At 33.3% G+C, this 26,865-nt stretch overlaps 5 protein-coding genes across 6 annotated transcripts; all 5 read right to left on the bottom strand.

The window, feature by feature from the left end:
- Window positions 1-947: 947 nt before the first annotated feature.
- ABA3 (molybdenum cofactor sulfurase (LOS5) (ABA3)) lies at window positions 948-6,210 on the bottom strand. 2 transcript variants are annotated; one of them, XM_089628687.1, is made up of 22 exons: window positions 6,001-6,210; window positions 5,780-5,878; window positions 5,534-5,592; window positions 5,302-5,462; window positions 5,076-5,224; window positions 4,854-4,983; window positions 4,671-4,773; window positions 4,519-4,564; window positions 4,384-4,422; window positions 4,152-4,308; window positions 3,954-4,056; window positions 3,739-3,855; window positions 3,575-3,652; window positions 3,405-3,506; window positions 3,209-3,287; window positions 2,855-2,965; window positions 2,710-2,774; window positions 2,401-2,543; window positions 1,867-2,102; window positions 1,644-1,780; window positions 1,459-1,569; window positions 948-1,372 (listed from the first exon to the last, which is right to left on the bottom strand). In XM_089628687.1, the coding sequence occupies exons 1-22, from the start codon at window positions 6,113-6,115 to the stop codon at window positions 1,259-1,261; spliced, it is 2,454 nt and encodes an 817-aa protein (XP_089484813.1). In that variant the 5' UTR covers window positions 6,116-6,210; the 3' UTR covers window positions 948-1,258. The 2 variants fall into 2 exon arrangements, with proteins under 2 accessions (XP_089484813.1, XP_089484812.1); XM_089628686.1 differs by having other exon boundaries at window positions 949-1,372; window positions 1,644-1,783.
- Window positions 6,211-9,759: 3,549 nt separating this feature from the next.
- Window positions 9,760-11,484, bottom strand: LOC149383119 (scopoletin 8-hydroxylase-like). The gene is made up of 3 exons (XM_089627614.1): window positions 10,848-11,484; window positions 10,247-10,586; window positions 9,760-10,151 (listed from the first exon to the last, which is right to left on the bottom strand). The coding sequence occupies exons 1-3, from the start codon at window positions 11,345-11,347 to the stop codon at window positions 9,906-9,908; spliced, it is 1,086 nt and encodes a 361-aa protein (XP_089483740.1). The 5' UTR covers window positions 11,348-11,484; the 3' UTR covers window positions 9,760-9,905.
- Window positions 11,485-15,408: 3,924 nt separating this feature from the next.
- LOC149383118 (S-protein homolog 4-like) lies at window positions 15,409-15,858 on the bottom strand. The gene has a single exon (XM_089627685.1). It carries the CDS (start codon window positions 15,856-15,858, stop codon window positions 15,409-15,411), a length of 450 nt encoding a protein of 149 aa, XP_089483811.1.
- A 1,495-nt stretch (window positions 15,859-17,353) lies between these two features.
- On the bottom strand, window positions 17,354-17,767 carry LOC149383117 (S-protein homolog 3-like). Its single transcript, XM_089627684.1, has one exon. It carries the CDS (start codon window positions 17,765-17,767, stop codon window positions 17,354-17,356), a length of 414 nt encoding a protein of 137 aa, XP_089483810.1.
- Window positions 17,768-18,059: 292 nt separating this feature from the next.
- On the bottom strand, window positions 18,060-22,285 carry LOC149383116 (scopoletin 8-hydroxylase-like). Its single transcript, XM_089627613.1, has 3 exons — window positions 21,650-22,285; window positions 19,234-19,591; window positions 18,060-18,652 (listed from the first exon to the last, which is right to left on the bottom strand). Exons 1-3 carry the CDS (start codon window positions 22,147-22,149, stop codon window positions 18,401-18,403), a joined length of 1,110 nt encoding a protein of 369 aa, XP_089483739.1. The 5' UTR covers window positions 22,150-22,285; the 3' UTR covers window positions 18,060-18,400.
- Between the last annotated feature and the right edge of the window lie 4,580 nt (window positions 22,286-26,865).

Below are 26,865 nucleotides of genomic sequence, written 5' to 3'. Positions count from 1 at the left end.
AAGTTGATTAGTGCTCTGTGACAATGTTAAGGCTGTGCACGGTCCGGTCCGGTCCAAAATCGGCCAAAAAATTAGACCGGACCGTTCAAAACGGTCCAAAAAAATTCAAACCGGACCGGACTAAAAAACTGTAAAAACCGGACCCGACCAGACCGTTTTGACGGTCCGGTCCGATTTAAACCGTTTAGACCGTTTTGAACCGTTTAGACCGGACCGTTCTAGGCCGTTTTGGATGGTTTGGACCGTTTTGAACCGTTTTACATAATTAAAAAAAAAACCCATTAATTTTCCACAAAAACAAAAAACATATAATCATGTACGGGAGGGAAACACATGCACAAATGCCTAATTTAGCTAGTTGGACATTAATTTATTTATTTATTTTTTTTATAAATAAACCGGTCTGGTCCGGTTTAACCGTTTTTTTTAAACCGGACCGGATTGTTTGTAATGAATAGATCGGACCGGACCGGATAAAAAAAACCATTTCAAACCGGACCGGCAGTCTAAAAATTACCGGTCCGATCCTATTTACGGTTTTTTTTGCGTCGACCTAGACGGTGTGACTGAACCTTGAACCTTTCTATATGATGCTAATACTGACCATGTTTTTTTAATCGATATCGATCATCTGCCTGAATACTGACCATGTTTTTTTTTTAAGAAAGAAAAAAAAAAAAAACCGTTACTTTGTTCACAGTACTTTAGCGTATAATTGAGTCCTATATAATAAAAAAAGAAAAAAATAGAAGTCCACAAATCTCATGGTTTGAATATGATAATTCTCTTAATATGACAGAACTTTCAAATATTCTACAACTCATTCATTTTTATTCAGATAATTATACTTTTTTTTTAATGAATCTGTAAAAGAAGAAAACTGCAAACAAGAAGATATTCTCGGAGTCGTTTTTTCAGTAGGAGTAAATTAATAGCACTTTCCTTTTTTCTATATAAAAAAAAATCTTGTGAGTAAATTGAGGAGAGATACCTATTCGATTCTCACCTCATTTACTTGTTTTGTTTTATTTTATTTCCTATTTTAATAAATATTCGACAATTTTGACCAATCACAAATTTGGAGTCTTTTTCTTTCTCCTCCTTTCTTTCCCACGGTTTACATCTCCTCTTATTTTATTTTTATATATGGTGTTGAAAAATTGATTCTGCAACAATTCATGGGATTTTGTATATATGGTGTTTCTATAAATTAATCGAAATAGAGTCCCAAGACTCGACTCCCGTGGAAGTTTCGGAACTATTGAATACAGTTTGGATGAACTTCTTCACCCGCTCGAAGCCATACATCACCATCGCTTTGTATTTCGTTTCCGCTTTCATATTTCAGCAGTATCCCAAACAAAATTTTACCCTGCTCTCGGAAAAATTAACTAACTTAATACAAATAATAGGAATTAGAATTTTAAAAACAAAGTTGATCAGTGTTGTGTGACCGACCTTGTGCCTTCTATATGATGCTAAAGTAGCCAAAGGTTCCTTTGACTTTTGGACACACCCGGCTTTATGATCGATATTGATCATCTGACACCGATTACATCCACCTAAACACTAACCAAGAAAATAGACCGTTATGTTCAGAGTACCAACCCTAGTTTAGTGTATAATATTTTAGATGAGCTTACAGTGAAACATGCGAGTCCGATACGAAGATTTCTCCATCGGTCTTCTGCATATGGTTCACCGCCAGATATGACAATATTGGGCCTGAATCTCATTGGATTAACTTGAATTAATGGGCTTTGAGAGCCCTTTTGGTCATCTTCTGTCATTCATGGAAGCAAAAAAAAAAAAAGCTTAGAATCTACATGATACGATGACTAAAATGAATGTGGTTATATACTGTACTTGTGCTTATTCTGTTGTTGAGGTCATACGTGCTCTCTTCGGAAACTAATAAAAGTTGAGCTTCGTTTGCGAAACTGATTGGACCCGCCATATCTCTGCACATGCTTGCATTTCCATTCTTCTTTTTCGGGCAAAGTTTGTGATTGGAAGCTGAGAAGCGTAGTAAAGTACATGGCTGGCCAATGGCATTGCTGAACCAGTTGTTGACTTCGTCGTCGTAACCCATTACTTCGTACCTAATAACAAAAGACAGAATGAGCAAAAAGACTTGGATATGTAAGAAACGAGAAGTGGATTTCGAACTCTATCCCCATAATTATCATGGAAAGCTTGTTTTTCTGGCAGAGGTCGATAGATTACTTCCGCGAATAAAGCTCATATAGAATATACAAGACCTCACTAAATTAGAAATGGTCAATCCCCAAAGACATTTTTTTTCCTTTTCAATTTACTTTATTTAATAGACTTGGCATACCACATTAAATCACCACACGTTGAGAGCTCGAAAGAATTATACTTTGCAATTCGCATTACCTTTGGCCATGTAAATTAATTTCTTCCTTCCGCAACTCTAGATTAAGTTTAATTTGCAGTCCATCTTTACAGTTTGGTGATTCTACAGATAATATTCCCAGATTTATGTTGAGAAGAGTGCTAACAAAGCACATCCCAGGGACCTGAAAAGAATATTGAATTAAAAAAAAAACCTGACACTGCCTATGCTTTAAAAAACTAAAGACAGTCTAACATAATTTAATCATGTCATGCAGGTTCATACTAAGTTGTGCATACTCAGATTAATGACGGACCAAAACGGTCAAAACTAAATGACAATCTACATACCTTCTTCTGGGTAAGGATTTCTCCGGTAAGGCTTGTTAGTACCCATTCGCGGTCATAGCGAAGACCTACACAAAATGTCAACATAAGAGAGAACAGTATTCTTGATTATGATTAATTTTTTTAGGAGAATGAGTAATAGTAATACCTGTATTGATGAGCGGCCAATTTCGCGTGATGAACCCTCCACATGATTTTATTGGGTAGATAATAATCGATTTAACGTTTATTGTGGCAGTTGAAAGTTTGACTTCATCGCCTAAAAAAAAGAGTAAATTTGCAACCCATCAAGATAATTTTATCCAATTGTTCATGGTTTTTTTTTAAGAAGTCAATTGTTCATAATTTATAAACCAAACTACTATTAAAGATGATATCAGCATACTATACAACCTCATAATTATCCGGGAAAATTTTCATTTAAGACATGATAAGGTTCAACTCATCCATAGCAGAGAATGATTCGGCATATAAAAAATAACCTTCTGAAAAGGAAATGAACCTTGCTTGAAACTGTAACAACTTGCAGCGTGATCCGGTGATGATGCAACAAAAGACTTTGCTATAAAATCCACAAATTTCTGCGTAGTTCCAGAAAAATAGAGAATGAGCGAAAGACATTATTGATTCTTATGGTCATTTGAATCTATAATTAGTACACTTAATAATTATAATGAGCTAGAAAAGATTTAGTGTACCTTAGCATCTTCGTATGTTGACATGTAACCAAATGATACTCTCACTGCTCCAGTTGGTTTTCCATGAATAATATCCTGATCATCCCAACAAACATGGCCAGCCTAGCAAATAAAATTTATTATTAAAATATGGGTGTAACTATTGAGGACATGAAAAGAGGAATAACCACCTCAACGTTTGAAATAAGATCAGCGTGAGATAACCCAAGATGTTTTGCACAAGCTCCAGGGTTGCAAAAACACCCTGTCTAAAAAGAAAGGAGATATGAGTAAGAGAAAACGAGAGCTCGCGATTATGACTCAAATATTCAGGTCATAAATTTCCTAAATTTACCCGTAACTGGATTCCTGACAAAGATGCCAGCTTTTCAACTTCGCGATATCCATACCAAGACCCGTCTGGCCTTTTCAAGTTAAATGAGACAATAGGGCCAACTTTGTAACTTTGTACCTAAAACATATGATTTGATTTAGCAAGGGAAGGCAAAACAAGAGTTACTAGAAAAAATGCCGATATAAGGAAAATATATAAGAATTAATCTTAACGACCTTAGAATCTCGAATTCCATAGAGTGTGCACACAGTGCCTCCATTTCCATGCCGCAAAGACAAAAGCACTTTTCTCACGAAACTAGCCAGTGATGCCGTATGTCTTTTTGAAGGGAAAAAACCAACACGGTTTATAAGTTATTGAATCTATCCTTTGATTGTATTGAAGCTCGTAAAAAGAAAAAGAAAAACACATACCGAGTTATAGCAGACATCGTTAGCGTGTTCAGAATCTTAAACCCGTGAGAAATAGTTGCGATGCTTAGAAATGATAATGTCCCATCCTCAAACAGGTTTTCAACTCCGTTTCGTGTCTTTACAAAGTCAATGTCGGCAATCGAGGCAGCGACCGTACCTGCAATGTTATTAGGTTTCAATAAATCCAGCAATAATAGGATAATTGATGTGTCCAATATGTGTACAAGCTGACCTCCACTGAAGTAATTCTTCTTCAACAATTTTGCAGCATCTGTGATCCAGAAAAATAAATAAAGCCATCATTTAAAAGCAACACTGCTGTGTCAAGATATATTAAAAAAAAATTAGCTCAGCGTGAATCGCTAACCATTTCGAACAATGAGCGCTCCTAGTCCAGTGGGATACCCAAATAGCTTAACACACAAAAAAGGAATACCAAAATTAATTGAAAAAAAAAAAAAACAAAGATACCGAGCATAAAAACCAAGTGCGACATTCTGCAATAAAACCAGGAAGTACCTTATAGAAAGACATAACAACAAAATCTGCCGGGTATTGTGATAAATCTGGTGGTTCCGTAGCACTTCCTTTCGCAGCATCAATCAAGACCATCCATTTCCCACTATTGAGCGTGAAATGTGAGTAAATTTTTTTTTCATAACATGTTACACTTACATCAAAGCACATATCTATGACATATACTTGAGAAATGAAGAGCCTTCTTCCAAGATGTTTCCGGAGTCTTCTTTAACCCTTTTCACCAGATCGAGGTTGAATCTGAAACCCGAGAAGTTGCATTCTGTAGGGAAGGCAAATAAATTATATGCCACACCTGCATAAGAAAAATACTCAAATCAAATTCCCAATCGATGATATCATCAATCACAATAACTTTCCACACCCATCAGCTATAGGAATTTTTACCTTTCGGCTCTTGCTGAAGAAAGTCCGCATTATGTCTCCTCTGTAACTCGTGCCGTGATATTCTCATAGACTCCGAATTACCATCGAGACCTTGCACAGACTCTTCAATGTCCACTGCAAAAGCCGAAGCTCCTCGACCAAGAGCATATCTAAAAATACTCATTCAGAAATCCAATATTTATTTGATGAATCAACTATATCCACAGACAAAAAGTTTAAAGGATACTCTCTAATCCCGAGAACGCTATTGTGATTCTCCATAGTGTATGCAAAACAACTTTGATGGCTCCACGGAAAGGCTTCTCCAACAAGCTTCAACGCCGCAGTTGCCCCGGACGTGAATACGCATCTATAATCTTTCGCTGAGGCATTGCAATAATCAAGGACCTAAACAAAATCACAAGCGAAGATGAACATAATCCGAACATATTAAGTGTAAAAGACGAGAATAGCCTTACTTGTTGCCGGGCTTGGCTAACGATATCACTGGTCGCTGAGCTCGGGTCACTTTGGCTGTCTATGCATCAAATTAAGCATTAAACACCGATAACAACAAGAACAGTTCAATTCATCGTTCATTATTGATCCGAAAAATCACACAATCCAATCGAATTCGTACATAAGAGCCTCTATTGAAAAAAATCTAACAAAACAAGAAACGTGACAATTGTAAAATCAAATACGATTAAATAATCGGTGGATACGAGGATTTCCATAGACATTGGTGGATAGGTCCTTGAAAATCGCTTCCATCTGCAACTCAGAGTAGAGTGTCGCTCCAGCGTGATCCAAATACACATTACCTGAATAAATAAACCATCAATTTTCCAACGATTCAGCGAATTAGAGGAAATGAAGGTTTGACCTAGCTCTGTCTCATACACAATCGATGAAAAGAGGGAACAAAGGGAAAGAAGAAGCTGACCGTTGAGTCGTTTGAACTCGGTGGCCCGGATTTGGTCGACGGTTTTAGGGGCGTTTGGATAGTCGTAGAAGTCGCCGAACTCTCTGAGAAACTCCTGCTTTTCTTGGTCGTCCATGGCTGATTGGAATCGGATTGGAGAGAGAGAGAGAGAGAGAGAGAGAGAATGGCAGTTAGTAGTGGAACTGGAAATTCTTCCTCCTTTAGTAATCGTGTGAGAGTGAAATTGATGAATGAAATAAAAACGTTGCGTAAGAAAGAAAGACGATGCCGACAAAACGACGGTCGGTTGAGCTAATACGACATGTCATGTTGAAGCTTACACGACATGTCATGTTGAAGCTTACACGACATGAACGTTTGAAATTCGGACACGATTGTCCTTTTTTTTTCAGCGATCCTCCCTTTCCTTTTTTAGTTGGTATTTGGTAAGCATTTATACAATATTACAACTTTGTAATCAAATCAATACTATTAAAATACCTACAGGCATACTAATACGAGGAAAATATAAGAGAAATAAACTCGACATTTATTTATCAAATTTTGCTGAAATGGCATTAGTTACTTTTTATTTTACGTAAGCCACCTAAACTATAGGAATTATAAATTAGTCAACCTTTGGTAAATAATTTGTAAATAACCAACTTGTATACGTGGCAGCCTATTAACTACCTAAAATATATGTTTGGTTGTGTTAAATAAGGCTTTTATTAATTTGTTAATAAGTTTAGGGACCCATAAGTTTACTTGGCTATTTACAAGAAATTAATCAAATGTGGGCTATATCTCAATCCACTATATCCGTGTGGCTATATAACTTAATAACTTTTTTTTATTATTTATTTTGTAAATATATTAATTAAATACAAAAAACTTTGCTTCTCTACTCTTAAAATATCCACATGTGTTGACAATAAAAAATTGTTTCAAATAACTATCCTTAATTGTAGTTTTTACAGACCAGGGTTTCAAATGCCGACGAAAGTCGACGATAATCGGCGGCGCCACCGCTTTCGGAGGGTCAGCAGCCGACGAATGTTACATTACGCGTACGTTGTTTTTCGGTCGAAAATCAGGAAAAAAAAACGGTATGTCATTTCGCAAGAACACGTTCGACGTTTGTCGCTGTATTGAAGGAACAAAATGTTCATGTTTTCGTCGCATATAAGCGATTTTCGGGAGAAAAAGAAATCTCTTTCGCGTTTTTTCGTTTTTTTTATTATTTAGATTTGAAAAATGAGAATTTCGTTAGTATTTTGATTTTTTATATAAAACATCGTTCATTAATTTTGTTCATCTCGTGACGACCTACATCATATATTTTTTTCATATAATTTTTGAAGACTTTTGGAGAACGTCCACTTTACCGGCGAACCTCCATTTTTTCCGGCAAGAGAGAGGTAGGTTGTAAGTTTATATGGGTAATTTAGCAAAATAGCCAATTCAAACCTTAGAAATTGCTAAATAGCCAAGGTTTTGTAAATAATAAGTAAATAGTCAGCATGAATTTATTAATCGTCAAAGTTTACTAAAATGCCCAAATAAGTTTCCCGCCCATTCGCCATTTCCTTATTAATATTAAGAAAAAAAAATCCAGGGAAATCATGATTTCCGAAAAAAAGGTTGATTAAATCTTTCATAACCGCTCACCTCCATTATCTCTCGGTTAAGAAAAAAAAGCTCTCCAAAAAAAAGACCTTTGGTCTCTTCCCCGACGAAAACCTGTCCAACATGTAGATGTCAATGACTTAGGTGTGATGTTGTTGAAAATGAATATGATGTCTAGGTATTTTAGATGTCATTATTTCTTTGTTAAAACGTGTATTTACTGCCGAAAATGTCAATTAAAAAATTGTGACGAAGATATTTTCATGTATTTACTGCTGAATATGTCAAGTTATGAATTTGTTATATCTAATGAAATTGGAATATTAACACGTATTTATTGCAAACAGAGTTAATAGGGCTCAGCCACGATGGTGAGAACAAAAATAACTGCCGTCAGAAATAAGGCGCTCGCAATAACGCCGTCTACTGAAAACAATTTGTAAATCATTTTGATTACATTATGTATTTACACCACCTGACAATGGGTTATGGTTTTCCAACTATTGACGTTCAAAAAGTTTAACTGCTACATAACAGTGACAATAAATATACGTAAATACAACAGTAATTGTATGTAAACCTGTGCGAAAATCCAGACATCTATCAGTGATATCTCAGACGTTTGAATAATATATGAGCGCTGGAAAATAAAGAATATAAAAGAAGATAAATATAATAGTCAAGAAATAATAAAAACAATAAATAAGAAATAATATCAAATATATAAGGAAACAAATAACAATACAAAGCCACGTACAAACAGTTCCTACATATAAGGAAAAAATTAATTTCGGTTACTCCTGTTCACACTTAAAATCTGAAAATTCAAATTCAAAATTTCGGGTTGGCTAAATAATTTTAAATTTCAAATAATTTCAAAATTCAAAACTCAAAAAGGACAAATTTTGGAAAGGAAAAAAAAATATAATTGGGCACGTCATCCGAGTGGCTATTTACTTAATATTTACAAAACCTTGGCTATATAGCAAATCTCAACGTTTGTGTTGGCTATTTTGCTAATTATATAGTACATGACACATTTATTTATAATTAAATAATACAACTAATTGCATACCAAACTATTTTAAAATGTATTGCATTTTATCAGTAAATATTATATCAAATAGCCATTCACAATGAAACGAATAAATCAATTGATTAGAAAATAGTCAAAACATTAAAAATTAATTTAATTACTAAGATATATTAACTTAAAGTACTAAATTAATTGAATTAATGGTATATTTAATTAGTGCATATACATAAACAAATATTATAACTTGCATATCATATATTTTCAAATTTAAAAATTGAAAAATATATATGTATATAATTTCAATATATTATGCAACATTATTTTCGTTCGGTTTTCAATCGGCACGTCGGTTTTTCATGGAAAACAGTATTTCATTTGTTTTTTCCATATTTTTTTCGTTCGGTATGTCGATTTTCCATAAATCAAGAGGCTCAAAACGGTGTCGAAAGCGGAATTTTAAACCTTGCTTGTATCCTACAAAAATAAATAAATAAACTCCAAATTTCTTCATGGAGTATTTTGTGTGTGTGTGTGTGTGTTTTTTTTCTACACCTCACGCATTAAAATGTATAGATACCACGTTGTAGCCTTTTTTTCTTTAAAAAAATAATTTGTTTTAGTTTTTCTCGAACAAAATATTTGACATGTATATTTTGTAAATCATACTTTTTTTTTACCAAGTAAATCATACTATTAATAAATGGATAAAACGATAAAGAAATTCCAGCATTCACGTTGGACTTGATTTCGATGACAAACCTTATACTATATAAATGACGATAGAATGATCACTTACCTAAAAAATCCATAATCACATTTCCACACACCTTTGACTTTATTTATTTATTTATATATATTACTTTAATAAATTATTTCACATGTAAAGCGGTTGGCCTTTCACATGGTAACTGTTATTGCGGTTGGTCTTTCACATCCTATTTTCGTTTTCCCTTTTTCCATTGCACATTATTTATTTTGGTATATGACTCTATACATAGGATTAACTTTTCCGAATTCGGTTAAAATACCAAAAATTATGTGTTTCTCCGATGGTGTGAAAGGATTCTTATCGAAAGCATTTTATATAATTAACAATTTATTACATATCTCATTACATTTATTAGACGAGAGTGATCCAAGAAGATCATATAGAAAACTAGTATAATGAAATTATGACTATATATAAAATGAAAAAGCCACAATTATTTTGACGGGCTATTAAAGATGTGTGCACATATATAATATTGATCTTATAATATAATCAACCAGCCTTGGCGAAATCAAGAGACTTCTTTCCATCGTGTGCATTGCTGAAGAAATTGTTGACGTAATCCCCGAAAACCACTTCTCTATAACAAGCCACGCCGTCTTTGGCCACAATCTCCGGCAACGGACCGATCTTTTGAGTCGATTTCGGGATCATAAATATCGGAACCGACACTCTTGATTTCGTGCTCGTCGTGCGGACTCTATGCTCGGCACTTTTGTACCTCCCATTGCTCAAAATCTAAGGAAAAACAAATTAGCGTTACTTATAGTATCAAACATGAAGAAAAAAGGAGAAAAATTTAAATCTTGAAAAGTTTAAATATGTATATATACCTGTAAAGTGTCACCAACGTTGATGACTAAAGCTCCGGAGATAGGAGGGATTTCCATCCACTCTCCTTTTTTATTTTCCTCGTCCTCGGTTTTGACGTATAAACCGCCAATGCCGTCTTGAAGCAAGATCGTGAGGGCGCCCAAATCGGAGTGGCGTCCCACGCCCACGGTGAGGTCGGGGTTAGGGCATTTTGGGTAATAGTTCATGTTCACCATTTTCATCCCGGTTAGGGCATCGATTTCCGACTCTTCCATTGTTGGTTTCAAGTTCGCCACCAAAACCCTAAGTATTTTTCGTACCATGTCCATTGACGTTTTCAAATACTCGAGCGCCGCTTCTCTGAAAAAATTAATAATAATGAAAATGTTCAATAATCTTGAAAAGAGTATTGGAAAAATAACTTGTAATGTTTCACATTGCTTATTCAAATCTGAATGTGACAAGTCAATTATTTTAGTTAAAGTTTGACTAATTTTGTAACAATAATTGTAATATTTTGACTATTGTACAAACTCTTAGTTTCAAATGGCTAGACGACTAATAAAGGGTCAACAATATATTTCCAGAAATAATAGAATAAAATTAAATTTAATGGCTTACTTGCAAGGTTGAGGCCAATGAGCTAGGGCATCATGGTCACTAGTGTAGGTCATGCTAATATAATCCTTCCACTCCAAAGCCTTCTCTTTTTCGGGAACGAAGCTTGTCCCGTACTTCACGTTAGGGCTCGGGCTCACTTCCTTCCTATACGCCGATTTCTTCTCGGGATCTTGCTCGAAAAACCTAAACGCGGCTCTCTTGAGCTCCTCGAGAAGCTCCACATCCACGCCATGGTTGACCACTTGAAAAAACCCTAGATTCTCTGATGCACGGACTATCTCGGCCGCTGCTGCAGCGTGATCGGGACCGTCCAATTTGGAGAGGTCGATCGGAGGGACGAGAGTGGATTTCGAGTCCGATTTGTCAATGCGCTCCTCGGGAGGTTGGATATAGCGCTCGGGAACCCGAGAGACTCCAAGGTCAACGAGGCCTTTGACTCCGAACCCATCGCGAACTACGAAGTTGAATAGAGAGGTTGATTCGTCGTACGAAGGAGCCATTATAGTTAGGGTTTATGGTTTACGGTTTTTAGATGAAATGGAAAATATGAAATGGGTACGTTAATAACGTTTTTTTAGGGCAAGAAAGAGAGAGATTATGAAGCAGAAATATTTTGAAATACAAGCTGTGTTTTGTTGTGAATGAAATTGGTTTAGAAATATTGGGTATTTATAGGATATGGTGGTCAGAATATATATATATTATAATATTTTGCGCGTTATATATCATGATGTTTTTATTACTTGGGGTTGTTTTGTTGACAATTGTTTTCTAGTGAAGCGTGGTTATGCAACTACCCAATTGGAGATGTAAATGTTCTCAATATGCAATGACTTAGGAAGAAATATTCAACGTTCTATTTTCACTTTTTTGTGTAATTTTTTTAGGCTATATTGTGTACCTTCCAAAAAAGCATGCTTCATGGTGATTTTTGGCCTACTTTGGAGATACACAACCAGATTCGATCATGGGTTTTGTTTTTCTGGCCTTTTCTTTGCTAACAATTATAATTATTTTAAGTAAACCCCATGTATGATATTTTTTTCGATCTTATTTACATAATTAAATTATTAAATAATTATGGTAATTATAACATGCAAATGTTTTTTTTTCTTTCTAAAACCATTATTTTCTTGTTTACCATTCAAATATCTCGTCAGTGTAAAAGTGACTGCTAATATTGATCTTAATAGTTTTACCGCTACTACTTCTTGGAACCTTCATTAATGACATGTTTATTGTATTACTTAACATTATTAATTTTTTATTCGCTTTCCCTATATCATTAATTTCTTGTGTAATCGACATTAAAATATATGAAGTCGTAAGTGGTATGGTCACACAATCAGTGGTACCTGGCCTTATTAATTTAAATATTTTATCTAAAATTGAATCATTATATAAGTATATATAAAAGTACTAGCTAGCACCTCAGGTTTGTTATTCTTTTAGATAGATAAATATCTTATTTGTGATTATTGTACAAATTAAAGTATACAAGAGTCTAAAATTAATGATATATATATATATATATATATATATATATATATATATATATATATATCTCAGCAATAATAAGACAGAGATTAAAATATGTCTTTTATCGGCTTAATGCTCCCAAATCTATCCGATCTTATGATTACAAGAAAAGAAAAGAGAGTGTATTAAGATGAAACGGTCTAGGTTGGAGTTTTTTTTTCTTTGTTTTATTCAAACTTTATCAACGCTTTTTAATTCAAATATTATTTCGGTCCTTTTCAAACCTTGAATTGGTTATGATCTAGCACATAAACTATATATTCTCTTATGATCAAACTTGAAAGTCAACAAATTAGCATTATCTTGAAAATCTCTTTAAATTTCTTTTTCACATTTTGGGTCAGCCTATGCGCAATCTCCATTTCCTATGATTCTATCTTTTATGTATACATGTAAATATATATTACACACAATAGTACTTTAGATGACGATATGTAAACGCCATATATATTCAAAAATAGATGTTCCCTAGCTTGGAAACTATATTATATATATGGTCCATAAGCCTTTATATATAAAGCATATATGTTTTTTTTATATGTCGCATATTTGATGATATATGTATATACGTAAGAGTGACGTACGTACAGTCCATTGAATATTTGTTTTTATATATTGCATAAAAATGGATAACTGTTGCATATGTCGCATTTATTAATAATATATATGTATATTTATATATTATTGTGAACAAAATTTCATTTAGAATTCACTGTTCACATTATTAACATGCAAAATAGATGGTCCATATTTAATTGTTCTCAATCTCATGATGAGATCATGTTATTTGTATGGTCAGCAAATCGAAAAAACATATAACCAAAGATGAAAAAATAGGTATGTGTATGACCATATTTTTCCTTTCGAATATTAGTCGACGGCCAAGATCTTAATTCATAAATTTTTGCTTTTCAACTTCTTAATTTTAAATTAGCTTTATGAAGATGATATTGTCTTATATGCCTGAATATAAATTCAATTATGTTACATTTTGTAGATCCTCTTTTGAAGTGCAAGTGTATATATGACATTTCACTGTCGTTTTTACATGCAGGTTATCAATATGCTAGGATTGCTAGTAATTGTTGTAATGGGAAACAAACAACCAAAGAAATGTTAATTATTTTATCATCATCATAGAAAACAATTGGGAATTAACCGTTGTAGTAGTCAAAGGTGAAGACGGTGATATAGCATTGGGGAATATTTGGAAAGAAAAAAAAAACAGAGACTTACTAATATTGTGAAAACGCAATGAGATAAAGACCATCGAAAAAGAAAAGCCATGTTGACCAAATGAGAGAAGTACGACAACACAACTTGCAACTATTCACTGTCGTTTAATAGTGCACTTGTCCTAACAAACGTGTTTTTATTGACCAAACTTTCATAGTTAAATAGTGATGCAAAATATGTAGTAAAATAGTCAATGATTGTTCAATCATGATCACTAACTCTCTCATCAGTTGATTTAACTTGCAAGACTTATGTAACCATTGTCTACTTTAACATTTGTCATTTCTGGGGGTTTTTTTTTTCTTCGCCCATTTTATTAAATCTTAATTTTCTAAAGTTGACATGTGTTTAGAGCAATATCAAAGTGAGAAATTTTGTTGGCTTTCCATGATAATGTTATAACTCAAAAAACCGAAAGAAACCCTCAATTGTGACTAAATGAGGCAGTAACATCCCCAAATTTACGTTCTAACATAAAAATACTTAAAAAAAAAACTTAATAACACAATTATTCTCTATATTTTACATTCTCTAACCAAAAGAACCCTTAGTTTTTACTTTCATGATTTAAAAGTCCTTATATTCAATTCTCTTAAAAAATATATACGCTTAAATACTGTTGATACATACAAATAATATTTTTAAAAACTACTTTATTATTATTATTTATTAGAACAAACGATATGAAATAATCAAATTATTACTCATAATTTAAATTATAATTCAACTATTCAAATATTAAATATATAGCCAAATTCATGTATAATTCTGTCTGACTTATGTGTATTATTTTAGTTTGAGCTATTTGTTTATTATTAGATAATTAGAATATAATTTTATAAAGAAGTTGTATGCCTTGTTCCCATTATTATTATTATTATTATTTATTATTATTATTATTATTATTATTATTATTATTATGTGGTTTGGCATCAATCATGGTGGCTCTAGTATATAAATCAATATAAACTAAAATTAAAAATAATGAAAAAAAAGTAAGCGAAAAACCAGCAAATTATAAAAAGACGGTATGTATACCACAACAAATTGAAACAAAAAAATAATAATAATAATAACACCGTCTACCCGTTGATCAAATCAAAGAAAAATCAGCATGTAGTTTTGTGTCGTTTACTAATTAGTGACTGGTCCAACTTTTAAGTCCTAACTAAAGAACAACATGTTTCTTTTTTCTTTTTTTTTAATGTCATGTTTCTCATTCACACCACCATTTTCTCAATCAAGTCGCGTTTAATAACTGGAAATTATTATTGACTTGTAAGATTTTATTCATTTTGTATTCAAGATCAATGTGTTGGAGAACTAATAAAGATTATATAAATTATTGGTTCACAACCCAATAGTTGTTCAATACCTCAAAACCTATTACCAAACCCTCTAATCAATAATTTAAGATGACTAATTTTTCTTATTTATTTAATTCTCATATTTATGTAATAAAATTAAAAATCAATATTATAATAATAAATTACTATCGGTTTTATAATCATTTTTTTTATATGTGAAGATATTCTTAAATATATTATCATTTTACCTCTCCTAAATTTCACTACTAACCCCTCTCAAATTATTGACATTTAACCCCGTATTCTGTTTGTCTCTCTCTTTTTTTTTAATATAAAAAAAAATTATGTAATGCATAATAAAAAAAAAGTGACAAACTAATTAGTTGTACTTCAAACAAAAAAGCGCTTCAAACTTGATCATCTAATAATAATAATAATAATAACAACAACAACAACAACAACAACAACAACTACTACTACTAAGGATACAAAAGTGCATTTTGGGGATTAGATTTTTTCCAAAAGTAACAAGTATAGTGTCCGGATTTGTCGCCACACTTATGGAAGCACGGTCCGGTGGAGTGTATGTTCCAACAACAATGCTTGCACGTGTCATCGTCTCCCTGGAATACTACAACGTAAACCGGGCTCTCGAGCCCGGCCCACTCCATCCTACAGAAGAACAGAGTCAATCCGAAGAGTGTGGGTCGAAATCGGAATGACCAGCTCTTCCCCGGGCCCAACACTCTAAGCCCAAGGTCGTCGTCCTTCGACTTGCATTGAAACCTCAGATCCTTCGCCGGATCGAGCACGTTCGTGATGTTCACCGTGACCTTGGAATGGAAGCCACGGACAGGGCTTATTAGGGTTGATATTTGAAATAGTGTTAGGGTTAGGGCTAGGGCTAGGAGTCTCAGGTTAGATGTCATGATCATTGATTCTTGGAATAGTTTCTTTTCCTTCTAGAAAGATAATTTTTGTTTTAGTTATATAAAACTTTGACACTTTGTTTAAAAGGCATATATATGTGTATATATATTTGTTAAGAGTTAGGGCTAGGGCTAGAGTCTTGGTTGAGATGTGCCATGGTTGAGATGTGACTGCGAAAGACTTAGCAAATAAAGATTCAAATATGGTCAATTTGTTTAGAAAATATCATCAATTGCACCAAATTTTGAAATTTAGTATTAAAAATCTTGAAAATGAAAAAAAGGATAAATGCATGCACGTTATGTCTAAAGAGATGTGTACATCTATGCAAGTGATATATTAGTTAATGAACAAACTATAAATAGATATCATAATTAAGTACGAAGGAAAGAATAAATTTGTGTTTAGTGTTATGAGTGTTTATAAGTATTTTTTTTAATAATAGAATTTTCGTACAATGTATGAAGATACATTTAAATGGAAAGATAATTTATGTGTACGAGTATTTTCTGAACAATAGAATATTCCGTACATTGTATGATGATACATTTAAATGGATAAAGGTAATTTATGTGTATTAAAAACCTTTTTTCTTCATTAATTAGTCAAGAATACGTGTAATAAATCCATATATTTTAAACACAACCATTTGACCAACTTGTTCATGTATACATTGAATGTATTGAAATACACAAATAGCATTCTCTTGATAATAACTATGAAATATTCAAATATATACTCATGAATATGACGCTAAAAACAAAATCTTATCTTCCGTGCTTATGCAATCTCAGCATAGTTTGTCCAAATCTCTCTCTCACATACATGTGCGCGATAAAGATCACATTATAATCCCTAAAATGAAATCTAGACTTTTATAAATATCTAATTCCCCGAGCACGTACGGACACGGTGACCCTGTTAATTAATCTATACCAACAGAGAGGGCCATCTTAGAGGTAAGGTGTCTTTTTCTTCTCCATATTATCTTGTAAATTTATCATATTTATGAGATTTTTCATATGATATTTTACACACCCTCCGGTTTTCGTCCGTCTGGAGCTCAGTGTTAGTCGAATTGATCCTTAAAAGTCAATTTGTTTAACACCTAAAAACCTTTCACCAAACTCTCTAATATCAACTAATTTAAGATGACCAATTAGTCTAATTTTTCTTATTAATTGTAGTAGCCTTTGATTTACAATAAAATTATAAATCAATTTAATAATAATCATAAATTATACTAGAAGTTTCTAATAATTTTTTTTTATACATATATAACTTTAAATTTAATATCATCTACCTCTCCTACATTTTCTTTGAAAATTCTAATAAAATTCTTTGATACTAAAAAGAAAACACACATACAACCTGCTTTCTGCTGCATTGTACGCATAACATTAAATCTTATCATATGCGTACAATACCAATGCCTACACAATTATTATTACAGTAATAATAATTTAAGGAAATAAAAGTGCATAATCTTGGGGATTAGGCTTTTTTCCAGAAGTAACAAGTATATCGCCCCGATTTGTCATCGCACTTATGGAAGCACGGTCCGGTGGCGTGTATGTTCCAACAACAGAGCCTACACGTGTCCCTATCTCCGTCGAATATGTCCACGTAAACCGGGCTCTCGTCAATCCCGGCCCATTCCATCCTACAAAAGAACAGAGTCGACCCGAAGATCATAGGCCGAAATCTGAACGACCAGCTCTTCCCCGGGCCCACCACTTGAGGTCCGAGGTCATTGTCCTTCGACTTGCAGTGGAGTCTCAGCTCCATCGCCGGCTCGAGCACGTTGGTGATATTCACCGTGGCCTTAGAGATGAAGCCGCTGATAATAGGGCTTATTAGGACTATTAGGGTTAGGGCTAGCGCGAGGAGTCTTGGGTGAGAAGCCATGATTGATTGTTGTTAATAGATTTTTTTGTTACGTTTTAGTTACATAAGATTTTGTTATATAAAGACGTGTGTGTGTGTGTGTCTATTTGTACTAAATTTTGAAAATTAAATATAATGGATAAGTGCATGCACTGTTCTAAAGAGATATGTACAAAAATATTAATGTACCCGTACTATGCATGGTGAAATATAAATGAAAAGATCCAGAATTAAGTGAAACAACATCATTGATAAAGAAAAGTTTAGTCATATTTATTTTTATTTTTTTTGCATCAAGAAAAGTGTACTTGTATATATATAAATGATGTTTGCAACTTTGCAAGTTGCAAGTACCAAAGGCAAGAAGACACCAAAAAAAAAAAAAAGTCACGACAACGACAATTCGCAACACATAATGTTTATACCAGAAATGGTATTAGAAATACATTTTTTATTACTATTATTAATAATAAGTCCACTTTATTATTACCTTCCAAACATGTTGGAATTTCAACAATAGTGACGTTGAAGAAAGAGAGACGACAAAGAGAAAGAAAAAAAAGTAGCTTACATGACTATTGGGCTCATATATATAAGATCGTATATTTTTTTATTTTTTTAGAAAAGTCATATAAGATAGTATATATATATATATTAATTAGTCTGGGTCTTGGCAAAATCAAGAGATTTTTTCCCATCATGTATGTTGCCAAAGAAGTTGTTCATGTAATCACCGAAAACTACATCTTTATAGCGAGCCACACCGTCTTTAGCGACGACTTCGGGAAGAGGGCCGATCTTCTCAGTCGGCTTTGGGATTGTGAAAATTGGAACCGAAACTCTTGATTTTGCGCTTGTTGTACGGACTCTATGCTCCGCACTCTTGTACCTTCCGTTGCTCAAAATCTAAAAAATACAAAATAAAAGTTATATATATATATATATATATATATATATATATATATATAACAAAAAATTGATTACGTAAGCCACCTAAACTATAGGAATTGTAAATTACCCAATCTTTAGTAAATACTTTGCAAATAATCAACTTGCATACGTGGCAGCCTATTAACTACATTTTTTTATTAATCTGTAATAAGTTAATTAATTTGACTATTTACAAGAAATTAACGAAAGGTGAGTTATATCTCAATTCACTATAACCGTGTGGCTATATAACTTAATAACCCTATATATAATCATCTACTAATTCTATACCACGTAATTCATAAAATATATACAATTAGTGTATTTTTATATAAGCCATTTTTCTAAAATAATTATTCATTACTTAAAAGTCTTAAGGCTACTAGCGATTGTGAATATTGAATGCATTATTTTCACTTGAAAAAAAAAGCTATTTTGTGATGGCCTATAAAGTCAAATGTTGACAAGTTGGTAATTGTTTTTTTTTTCCTTCCTTAAGAGTTAATTAATTCAATAAATCAATAAGGTTAATTAATATTTTTTTAAAAAAATCATACTTGTAGAGTGTCCCCAACGTTGATGACCAAAGCGCCGGGAATGGGAGGGATTCCAATCCATTCTCCGTCGTTGTTATTTCCCGAATTGACATCTTCTGATCCTTCGAGTTTGACGTACAAACCGCCGATCCCGTCTTGAAGCAAGACCGTGAGAGTTCCCATATCCGAGTGGCGTCCCACGCCCACCGTGAGGTCCGGGTTAGGGCACTCGGGATAATAGTTCATGTTCACCATTTTCATCCCGATTAGGGCATCGATGTCCGACTCTTCCACCGTTGATTTTATGTTCGAAAGTAACACCTTCATTAATTTTCTCACCATTCCCATTGACGTCTTAAGGTACTCCAACGCCGCGTCCCTGAAAATCAAATAAAATGATATTTAATTTGAGTCTTACAAAATAATAATTTAGAAAAAAATAGTAGTTTGATAATTGGAAATATATATAATAATGAATGAGATTATTGTATTTATGTTTTTTTATTCGATATTAATATAATTTAGATTAGAGTTTAGCTATATATATTTATTGCAGAAACACTGGTGAAATATAAATTCATAATATTACTTATACTTATTTATGAAACATATAGTTCAGAAGAAAATTAAATGAAGCAAGTGGACCATTTTATAATTCATGCATGCACTTTCTATTTAAGTTACGTACAGTGTACATATATAATACAGTGGAATCATTTAATAATATAAGCCAAATAAATTACCATCAAAGGGACCATCGAGCATGCACTCTCTATTTCTAGCTTACATGCATCCGTATAACGTGTATGGTTTCACCCCATTAATTATGGGACAAATACTTTTCAAACGTAACCAAGCATTTAATATTAGTCGGCGAGGGTTATACCCCCCCTAAAAAAACAAATTGCACTTTTTGTCCATTTTAAAAAAAAAAAATTTAAAAATTTACAAATCAACTTCCTTCAACTTTTTTTTTTTGCACATCAGCCCCTAACTTAAATTCCACCCAACTTGAATTCCGTCCCTGGTCGTGCGTGACTAAATATTTAGTACTGTGCATGAATATGTTGAACCGCCATACATAACCACAAGTTGGGCAACTTATGGCTCTCTTGTCTCGACGTAAAGTCCCATATAATAATTAAAAACTATAGCTTATTGAAAAAGCGTCAACGAAGATATGAGGCATATATATATATATATATATATATATATATATATATATATATATAATTCTCCGGTGCTCGTTGGCTTATTTATGTGACCGACACACCGTATGTTATGCTAGTCCCATATATATATATGGTCAATGACTGAAATGGGTATTTACTATTAATAGCATCTAAATAACGCAATTTGGATTGTCTTCGTATGTTATGCTAGTTCATAATATCTTCATTAGAGATTGTTAAAAAGTCAACCCTAAATTCAAGGAAAATATGACCGTATAAAAAAAAGTACGTCGCGTATAAAAAAAGTCCGAGATGTGTACCTCGTCTAGGAATAAAAGTCAATCAGTTTCTAAGAAAAAGTCATAAGAGAGAGAGAGAGAGATGGCTTATATTCACACGCGCACACACACACATACTACACTACTAAACTATAACATTCTTTGGATTTAAAACATGAATTTGACCATGGATTTTTTTTTAAAGGAACAGAAAAAGAAAATGATAGAACATCGAAATTCAGAGTCAATAAAATTTAATAGGAAATAGAATGATAGACCACTTGTTCTTTCAAGAAAGATAAACTAATTTTATTAATATGTTTATCTTAAGAAATAAAAAACCTTTTTTTTTAAATCTAAAAAAGCACTTATGTAAGGCGACAAAACTAGGATTTGAAGACATAGGACAAATCTGGAAAAAAAATAATTTAATAAAAAAAAACAGGAGATGACCCCAAAAATATATAAATTAATAATAGCTTAAAAATAAGGGTGGCGTAGTTATATTCAATTTAAAGTTATGAATTTACAAAATAGTCAAAATTTGTCTTAATTTAGTGAAATAGGTAAAATGTGTAGTAATCTGATTTCAAAAATTTTTATGACCTCAAGATTAATTTTTTTGAATGTGATAAATTGCTTATAATAATCGTCAAATTTTTTAAATCGTAAAAAAAATTTGAAAACATAAATTTGGTTACATTACTGAAAAGTTGAAACCTTGATTATTTTACTTATCAATAAATTTCAAATTCAAATGACTATTTTGTACAAAATTTCCTAAAAATAATTTTCCATGTTCTATTTTCTATATTAAAAAACTAAAATTTATTGATATTATTGGAGCAATGGACGCCAATTATATTATATTGGTGTCACTGTCAGTATGTATACGACAAAAAAAAAAAAAAAAAAAAAAAAAAAAAAAGAAGAAGCAATGGAAATGATTAATGGACTATTTGAACTGAAATTGAATCTGAATCTTACTTGCATGGTTGGGGCCAGAACTCGAGAGCGTCTTGATCAGAGGTATAAACCATGCTGACGTAATCCTTCCACTCCAAGGCCTTTTCTTTCTCCGGCACGAAGCTCGTTCCGTATTTCACGTTCGGGCTCGGACTCACTCCTTTCCTATACGCTGCCTTTTTCTCTGCGCTTTGCTCGAAAAACTCGAACGCCGATCTCTTCAAAGCTTCTAGAACCTCAGAGTCAACGCCGTGGTTGACCACCTGGAAGAACCCCAGGCTCTCCGCGGCCGCCACTATCTCAGCCTCCGCCGCCGCGCGATCTGGACCGTCCAGCCTCGACAGGTCGATCGGAGGGCTGGGATTGGATTGTTCGGTCGAGTCAGCGATTCGCTCCTTTGGCGGCTGAATGTAACGGTCCGGGACTCGAGACACGCCTTGGTCGATTAGGCCTTTCACGCCGTAACCGTCGCGGACCACGAAGTTGAACAGAGAATTACTGTCATCGAAAGTCGGAGCCATTAGAGAGAGAGAGAGAGAGAGAAAGAGAGGAGGTTTTGAATTGATTATTAGGGTTTCTGTGCTTTTTGTTTTCTTCTTCTTGTTTTGATGTTGTGTTTTGTGGGAGAGAATGGTGTTGATGAAGATTGGTATTTATAGAAGAGGGTTTAATGATATAGATAGATGGGATTAAGTTTGTTATAACATGGAGGTTGGTTACTATTCATAGTTGACTATTTTAGGCTGTTTTTTTAATTACTTTATTATTTATTGAACAACTCATATTATTTGTTGTATATTTGACACTTTCAAGATAAAAACATCAGAAAATGTTAAATTTACTTAAGAGAAATTTAAAAATAACTTTAAAGTAATTTTATTGCAAAAAATAGTGTTTTTTTATTGTAAATATTTTGCTCATTATTAAAGTTGTAAACATTACAAATTAAATAAGGGCATTCTAGAAATATGACCAAAAGCAAACTTTTTTTTTTAGCCCATATTTACCAAACTTTTGAAATATAGCCAAACAGACTTATAAGAAAAAAAAAGTCTGATTTGTCTTTATCTATTAACAAATTCGTTACTTTCTCTCTCCTATTTTTTCCTACACTTTTTTTCACAAAAACTTCAAAAAATCATATCTCATATGAACTCGAAATTGAGTGATTCCAAATCCTACGGATTCGTGACGCTGAGATCTTCCAAATAGATCCATTGTGTTTGATGAAAAATCATGTTTAATGCCATAGATGTAGAAAAATCACGTTACTGCCTTAGACATGAAAATAACTGAAAATTTTCGGAAATCATCTAGAAATAAATGGAAACGTAAACATGATGCATTAAACATGATTTTTCATCAAACAAAATGGGTCTATTTTTGAAGATCTCAGCGCCACGAATCTGTAGGACTTGGAATCACTCAATTTCGAGTTCATATGAGATAGATATGGATTTTTGAAGTTTTGATGAAAAAAAAAATGTTTGAAAAAAAGTAGGAGAGAGAAAGTGACGAACTAAAAAACAAGAGAGAAAAAATGATGAATCTAGAAAAAAAAAAACGTTATATTTATTTAAGGACAAATATGAAATTTTAAATCATTATCTCTAGTGCCACCTAATATAATTGACTATTTTTCTAAAACTCTACAAACGTGAGATAAATCTCAAACTTTGAGTTTAAGCGGGGCTAGTTAGTTACAAAATTCATCAAATAAAGTCTAAAAAATATTAAATAGATTTTTAAAAAGAATGTCGTAAACATAAAAATTATTATGGGAGCCCGAGCAAAATAGCAAAGTCAAACGTTGTAATTGTCAAAATAGCCAACTTTTGGTTTATTTTTAATGTGTAGCCAATATACCACATTAACAGTAAAAAAATACAAATTTGCCCTTCATTTAAATAATATCAAATCAAAATATTTGGAAGATTCCCGCGTCCAAAAAAGAAAGAAATGAAATTGGAATCGTGTGACTAAATGCCAACTAAAACAGATCCATCGTGATAAATGCATATCTAACAAATCCACCGTGATAAATGCTTATCTTTCAAACACGCATCCAAACCTACAGCGCACGAGAAAAAAATTCAAAAACAAAGTCAATTAACAGCAATTAACATATATTAACGCTAATTAACTGGATTGAGATCGTTCAAAAACCTACATAACAGCAATTAACAGATATTAACGTTAATTAACAGGATTGAAAATCATTCCATACATGAATCAGTTGGGAAGAACAAGGAAAAAATTCAAAAACAAAGTCAAGTAACAGCAACTAACAGATATTAACGTTAATTAACATGAATCAACATTGAATTAAACAAGAATTATTTCTGAAATCCAAAAAATAAACATAAATAAACCGAATTAACACGAATTTAAATGAATTAAACAAGAACTATTTTCGAAATCCCCAATCGAAACCCTAGAATTTCACACTCTGAAATTCGACAAAGATATGGAAAATTCAAAGACTAATTACCTGAGACGAAATCCGACCTCCGACTCCGCGAACTCGGCAACGAACTCGACGACTCGATCAGAGCTCGGAGCGGCGGCGAGGGAGTCGGCGAAGGGCTCCCATGCCTGGTCGAGCATCCCGCCGGAGGGATAAGCGATCGTGATGCCGTTGTCAGAGACCTGGTTGTGCTACGCCGTGATGGCGATCCCAATCACGGATCGTGTCTTGAGCGCCCTCAGCGAGGCAAGTATTCCGGAGCGGAAGACCGTCGATCGGAGCAGCGACGTGTCGGCGCGGGATCCCGACGTGCCGTACGACGACGTGAAGTTGGGCGGGAGAGGGAAGAGCTTCGAGGATTCGAGGAGGAGCGATCTCTGCGCGGTTTCCATGGCTGCTCTAGTGGAGAGAGAGAGAGAGAGAGACGTGTAAGGGAAAAAAAAAATACTCAACAATAACTCCTAACTTGCTATCAATTATATATCATATAAACATAAATATGTTAGCAATCAAAATAGAATATCTTGGCAATCAAATCATAAATATGTTAGCAATCAATTTTGATTTTCTTTAATTATATTTTTTTTAAATTAAAAAGGGCAAAACTGGAAGCAAAATATTGGCTTGAACGCCACGTCAGCGAAATTGGCTATTTCTCAAAATAAATGTAAATGTTGGCTAAAATGCAATCTCAACGTTTGAATTTGGCTAGTCCGTCTAATTTTTTCAATTATTATTTACAACTCGAGTGAAAGTGTTTCACGATAAAAAAAAAATGTAAGATTCATTATTTTTGCTATTAATTTCAAACAACACAATTTTCACTTTTTTTTAATCATTTTTAATAAGGGAAATGGCCGGATGTAGTAGTGTTTTCAATAGTTTGGACCAAAATATAGAGTTTCTTGTTTTGGACACTTTTAATAGTTGCTTAAGTGAGCAAGTACATATTTGCCATTGTCTTTATTTTTTGTTTTAAAAATACCTCATTAAACAATAGCGTCAGTTAATATTTCAAAACTCAAATGAAACTCATTTTCATCTTCTTGGTTCACGCTCTCTCATCTCTCCTCCGACTCTTCCTCTCTCTAAAACCCTCACCCATTTCGCCGAAATCGCGGAAATCCTCATCCACGTCGTCGAAATCTCCAGGTTCGTTGCTAATCTCTCCTAAATATCTCAGGTTCGTTTCTAATCTTCATTATTCTTTCAAATCTCTACGAATCACCTTTTTTCAAACGCTAGATTGCAGAAAATGACGGCCAAAAAATGCGCGCCGGTTCGGAAGAATTCGAGGACGGCGAAGAAAGGTCCGACGCCGCTGAAGAAAAGTTTCTCCAGCGAAAAAGTCTTCCGCCAAGAAGCCAACAACGTCTCGTCGAGTGAAGAAACCAAAACTAGTCACTAAATTGCCGGCATCAAATTAAGATGAGACATCGCCATTTGAGCTCCGAAAACGAAAATCAACTATAAATGAGGTACATTTCTTCACTTTGAGCATTTTGGGTAACTTTTTGATGGCATGCAAAGCTGAATTTGGGTTATTATTTATGTGATTGTAGAATTCTTTTATTTGCATTTTCTGTGTGTTGAAGATTTCATAGGTTATAATTTATGTTGTAGACATATATAGCTATAGTCACTAGAATTGTAGATGTTTATGTCTAGTGACTATAATTATAAATGTCTACAATTACATGTTTGTGTAGATATAGTTCTGGTGATATGAGGACTGTTTGTAGAGCTTTATGTTTTTTTCTTGACATATGCAGGGATTTGTAAGATTTGTCCCCGAAGAAGAGATTGTGGACCACAACTTCATGTTCTTCGGCGCATTGGACAAGTTTGAGGAGACCATGTGGCGGTGAAACTTGCGACCGGCTACGAAGTTACTTTTAAAACTATGTTTTATATTTTTGTATGGTTTTGTATGACAATTTGAAGTTTGAATGCCTAAACATCGCTATATATTTTCGTATGGTTTTGTTTTTTTTTATTATGACTGTATGGCTTCAGTATGCTCTTGTTTTGTTATGGCTGTGTCTACAGATGTGTACAGTGATGTCTACAATTGTGATGATTGTAGACATACATATCTACAATTTGAACTGATTGTAGACATTAAATGTCTACAATCACCACAATTGTAGACATAAATGTCTACAATCAGTTTAATTGTAGACAATGATGTCTACAATTTGAACAACTTCTATCATGTAATGCATTCAAGACGTAAAAAAGACATACAACTATAATAATTCAATTATATCATTAACCCTGTCTCACTGAAATATAACATTGTAAATTCATCACCACTATAACACTTCAAAAATATCAGTTCAAACCAAAAATTGTCATTGCATTGCATTGAAATCATCTTCATTACATCATTACAAAACCCTTAAAACAGATACCTTAAAATCTGATTCGAGCAGCTATTATCTGACTAACCAAACTTATTCAGAGCATGTAAAAAACTACAACAATGACAATGACAACGAACAGAGCCATCTTCAGCTTGAAAATTTGAATTCGAAGTCCCGCATTCTCGGATTCTAACATGTTTTTCCTCCTCAGCAAACCGGGAATGATTTGCTTCGATCTATAGCACATTTCTGGGTCTATCCATTTGAAATACCCGCACCCACAATCTTCCTGAGAAAACAAACACAAAGAGGTGACTTTTTGGCGAAAACAAAGACGCGATTCACAATCGTGATTCGAGAGATTACCTTTTTTGTGATGCAACCGTGGAACCTCCTTCCAGGAT

The sequence above is a fragment of the Urtica dioica genome, chromosome 10 (genome assembly GCF_054948205.1).
Source record: "Urtica dioica subsp. dioica isolate 48M chromosome 10, U.dioica_male_clone48M_v1_H2, whole genome shotgun sequence".
NCBI lineage: Eukaryota > Viridiplantae > Streptophyta > Magnoliopsida > Rosales > Urticaceae > Urtica > Urtica dioica.
This window is presented reverse-complemented; position numbering and strand designations above follow the sequence as displayed.